The sequence below is a fragment of the Pinus tabuliformis genome, chromosome 2_2 (assembly GCF_031772625.1).
Source record: "Pinus tabuliformis cultivar Carrire ecotype Pingquan chromosome 2_2, CPIR1, whole genome shotgun sequence".
Classification (NCBI taxonomy): Eukaryota; Viridiplantae; Streptophyta; class Pinopsida; order Pinales; family Pinaceae; genus Pinus; species Pinus tabuliformis.
In genome coordinates, this window is record NC_142300.1 from 299,326,899 (window position 1) to 299,332,201 (window position 5,303).

The window sequence follows — 5,303 nt, forward strand, 5'->3', positions numbered from 1 at the left end:
AAAACCTTTAAGGCATCTAGAGGAATAAGACAAGGTGATCCTTTATCCCCTTTCTTATTTATATTAGCAGCAGAGGGTCTGGGCAGATATCTTAAAAAAGAAAGAGCAGCAAATAAAATCAAAGGGCTAAGACTATGGGGTAATGAATTGCCTATAACCCATCAGCAATTCGTAGATGATATCATGTTATTTGGGGAGCCAACCGTAAAAGAAGTGAGAAATCTGAAGAAGGTTTTGGATTTATTTGCGGAAGCATCTGGGTTGGAGATCAATAAGGAAAAGTCATGCACCTTTATATTCAATACCATGGAGTCAGTCAAAATCCATTTGACCAGGATGCTGGGATTTAAGCAAGGAGAACTCCCAACTAAATACTTGGGAAACTTACTGGATTTCAACTCTAAAAGACAGAAAAATTGGCAAGGAGTCTTAGAGAAATTAAAAAATAGAGTGGCTAACTGGGCCTTCAGAACTTTAAATATTGCTGGAAGGATTGTATTAGTGAAATCAGTGCTGCAAGCAATTCCCATATATCCACTATCGATTATGGTTGTACCACAAGGAGTCTGCACCAAGATCAGAGAAATTCTGAGGAAATTCATTTGGGGAGGATCGACTCAACAGAAGAAGTGGGCCTTAGTATCATGGAAACACCTGACTAAACGAAAGGAGGAAGGAGGCTTGGGTCTGCGCGATCCTGATAAACTCAACAAGGTGCTTGGAGCCAAACTTTGGTGGCGATGGCTAAGAGGGGGCAATGACCTATGGAAAGCACTATGGAGACACAAGTACAATATGACGGACACTACGAGGGTATTTACTGGTTGCAGGAAACCCCGAAAGGCTCGGCAATCTGGGATCTAGCTCGACAAAACTGAGATATAGTAGAAACGAATGCCTTCTGGGAAATTTGAGGAGGAGGAGAAGCCAAATTCTGGGATGAGAAATGGCAACAAAGAGGGAAAATGAGCAGAATTCAAAAAATCCAAAACATACAGGAAAAAATAGGGGATAACCGTAGATATGTCAAAGATTACTAGAAAGAAGACGAATTGGATGGAATTTGGCGGAAATGGATAAGACCAGAGGAATGGGATATCGAGATAGATCAAGAACAACAGGAAGCATTCATGGAAGAGGTGGATTCCAGGAAAATAAAAGCTAGAACGGGTAGGGATATTCTCAGATGGGGGAATTCAATGAAAGGATCCTTCACCGTTAAGGAGGCATACTATCTGGCAGACCAACAGGTGACCAACGAAGAAAACCAAGACTGGAAGGTCATCTGGGGTAACAATTGGTGGCCGAAAATTACCTTATTTGCATGGCTAGTAGCTAAGGGTAAGGTCCTGACGTGGGACAAACTCCAAAAGAAAGGTTTCAGTGGGCCTGCAAAATGTTACCTGTGCAATAGTGAAGATGAAACACAAGATCACCTGTTAATCAAATGTGTATATACCAGGAAGCTATGGATTGAAACGGGAAAACTATTCCAGAAACTTGAGAGGCCCCCGAGAGACATAAATGAAGTGATTTTTCATTGGCAGAAGGAAAAATTCCAATGTAAAGTAGTCCGAAAGGCCTGGGATCTCATTGCGGGTTTTGTGATTTGGATGGTTTGGAAAGAAAGGAACCGCAGAGTATTCCAAGACTAATCTAAAGATTCGGAAATAATATGGAACAGAGTAGTGAACTTAACTAGAGAAACAATTCTGGTGGAAAAATGGGATGCGGATGATTGGAAAGTAGATCAGAGTGAGGAGAAAATTTTAAAGAAACTAAATTTGAAATATGAAATGGTGCATACCAAAAAAATCAGCAGAAATAGTATGAGAGCTCAAAGCTCTAACAATTTTGCATATCCCAGAGATAATTTGATGAAGTTAAACTTTGATGGGGCATCGAAGGGGAACCCAGGTAATGCTGGTTTCAGAGGTATCTTCTGTGATAGCCAAGAAACACTAGATGGATCTATGAAGAGTGGGGAGGGGAGATGACAAACAATGAGGCCGAATTATGGGCGATTCACCAAGGCTTGAGAATCGCGATTAGAAATGGCTATAGAAACCTGGAAATAGAAGGAGACTCTCAGATAGCAATTGAAATTCTGAAGAAACTTAACAACGGGAAGAACTGGGAGCAGATCACCAATAGTTGGAGAACGACAGGGATTGTTCAAGAAATGGCAGACCTACTAAAAGGGATTGATTATAAAATATTTAATGATGTGAAAAGGAATGGAAACCGAGCGGCAAACTTCCTCGCGAATTGGGGCTGCAAGAGTCGAAACAGCAAAATTGACAATCAGTGGAGAATGTTGCGACCCAACAGGGAATGGGAGGACCTGGCCGGTATCATTAATTATGACCATGAGTAAGCCACAAATGAGAATCATGGGCACGCAACAAATGAGAGTCATAACATCCGTGCGACGGACAGGTGAGATGGATCGGCAATCCCAGAAATTGAATGAGTGTCAGTCAAGGCGGGGGAATGGTATAATGGGCAGGCAAGCTATAGTACAACAGAAGTGTGCGACGACAGGTAAGAAACAACCACCCCACAGCAAGATAATTAACTCAAGTGATCGGAGAGGAGGAAAAAACGGTATGTCAGAGTCCATAAATGGAAATTAGGGTAGAAAGATAATTGATAGGAAAGGCAGCAGGCAAAGTAACAGGTGGCAGCGAAAGGCCAAGCTGACAGGTAGGCAGATCAGAGCAAGGAAGATTATAAACGGGCGGCAGCTAAAGGAACGACGACGAGGAAACCTGTTAGGAATTCAAAGAACGAGGGGAGGAAAGGTGGTGGAGATCCGCTACAGAGAGAATTTGTGTCGAAACCTCACTGAGGAAGCTATGGAAACTAGGAAGAGAGCAAGGGATGTAGAGGAACTGGAAGCCACGGCGCGCAAAGACAGGGACAGAAAGGGCAAGGCGTTAGTGAAGGAAGAAACAGTGGAAGAGATATATGAAATATATGACGACTCTGAGGATGAGGAGGACCTGCAGGAACGAGGCAGGCAAGGTAAGGAATGAGGTGGAACCGTAGGAGGCTAGGATACCCAACAAACCAGTGACGGGCAGCAAGGACAGCGAGAGGGAAAGGTAAGGCAATGCGGCAGACAGAGGGGAAGAAGAGGCGCTGGTAGCAGGATGGAACCGGGTAACAGGAGACGCAGAGGACCGAACAGATACAGAGGAGAAAGGGGAGGAAGACAGGGGCAGAGAGGGAGACCTGGCAAAAGAACAAGTCGATCGTTAGATAAGAAAATTGAACAAGCAGAAAGGGCGTACAATGAGAACACTAACCCAAGAATCAGGAGAATTATCCAGAATATGGAAGAAGATGTGCTTCAAGCTCAGTCTGACTCAGAGATGGAAGATTGGGAGTTTTTACTCCATGAACCTGGCAATACTAGAAGTATAATGTCTCTATTTAAGCAGTCCCTGCATATCTACTGGGTGATGAAGAGATTGTTGGCTAAAGCCTTGGAACAAGATGCAACAGAGATGGCAAAACTGGCGCAAGGAGTCCCCAACCTAAGGAGGGAGCTGAGGATTAATCAGATTACATTGGAGATGCAAGAAAAGAAGCTTGAGGAGATTCAACAAATGATAAGGGAAGGACAACAGGGTGCAAACAGGGAGACAAACCAGCGACCAGCGGCAGAAGCTGTTTGAGTATAGATATGTATTAATTTTGATGAAGTTGCATAGTATAGATAATTTTAGTTTGCTTCAAGTATTAGAAGAGGAAAATCGATATATGCATACAAGTAGAATTAGAAATATGCAAGACTATTTAGTTTATTTAGCATGGATAATCAGACTCTGGAACTTCTATTTTTGGTCGGCTATTAAGAACTTTAGGTGGCTGAAAAACTCGGTTTCCCCTAGAGGGCGAGTTGAAGTCAACCATATACATAATGTTTTGTTTTTGATTTAAAGTAATAGAAAAAGAAGAGCAACACCGCAGCTTACAAAAAAAAAAAATTATAAAATATTTTGGTATAAATCATAAATAATTGATTTAATTGTATAATTCATAAATAATGAGAGGTTGATGTTACTATTTATTCAAAATTGGTGAAAAATTTAAGTTATCTAGCCACAATTAGCAAAGAGATTGCTTATTCAATTGGTGCATTGATGTAATTTATAGCTAAGATTCCTAATGATCACAATAATTATGCATTGAATATGCTAATGAGTGTAATGTTGAGTGAAAAGGTGATTGGGATAGGAATCCAAATGACAATATTTCTCCTTATGGATATGTGTTTAGTATAAGATTTGAAGCTATAACGTGGAGTAGAAAGAAACGCCCAACTATTTTAGTATCATCGACATAAGTCAAGTAAACAGAAGCATGCATTATATCCTATGATCTACTATAGTTTAGGAGAATCTTTGAACATGTTTGAGAAGAGAAACAAGTAGCTACAGTTGTCAAATGTAATGATCAAAGTTCTATAAAATTTTCAAATAATTGAGTGTGTCATACTAGTTCAAGGCATATTAAAACACAACTACTTTTTGTGGAGGAAAAGATACATTAGAAAGAAAAATTTCAAAAATAAATTATGTTATAGGAAAATCATTTAGAGTCTATGTCTAAATTTACAATATATATGTTCTCTTGTACTTGTTCTTAGAAATTAGTCATATTTAAAATTTTCCTATATATTACCATTAACTTCAAACGATCAATAATATAGCTTTCCATATAAAACTAAAAAGTTTTCAAAGCATTTATTTTATTAAACAAATAACTTATTACTAATAATCTCATATGTACAGTTCTATACTACTTTCTTAATATATATAAAACCTAATTACAATTGTTTTAAACATCCACCAATATCAATAAAATAACATAAAAGTACAAACCTTAAAATGAAGTAGCTAAATTAACCGTTTAAAAAACATTTTTTGACTTCCCCTTTAAAAGGTCATCTCAATCATCTTTCCCTTATCTCTAGGATTTCTCCAATCTGCCTTATTTTATTATTTAACTTTTTATTTATTTTTAAATCATTTTCAAAATTACATAATGTTTAATGAATATAAAACATAGTTAATAATAATTTTTATTTAATTATTTAATTAAAAAAATTATTTATTGATTTAGATTTTTTAAAACTTTATATTTATCTTAAATTGAAATTAATAAAATCTTTTGAAATTTTAACAATTTTTAATATATCAATTTAAAATAACTTTTAAAGATAGGAGAGTGCCTCTTTCTTTAAATATGATCATTAAAAAAGATTTATACAACTAATTTATATGTATGTTATT

General features: G+C 37.7%; 1 protein-coding gene across 1 annotated transcript; it reads left to right on the forward strand.

The window, feature by feature from the left end:
* The first annotated feature begins 1,130 nt into the window (after positions 1-1,130).
* On the forward strand, positions 1,131-1,655 carry LOC149192488 (uncharacterized). Its single transcript, XM_089406952.1, has one exon. The coding sequence runs from the start codon at positions 1,131-1,133 to the stop codon at positions 1,653-1,655; it is 525 nt and encodes a 174-aa protein (XP_089263078.1).
* The last annotated feature ends 3,648 nt before the right edge of the window (positions 1,656-5,303 follow it).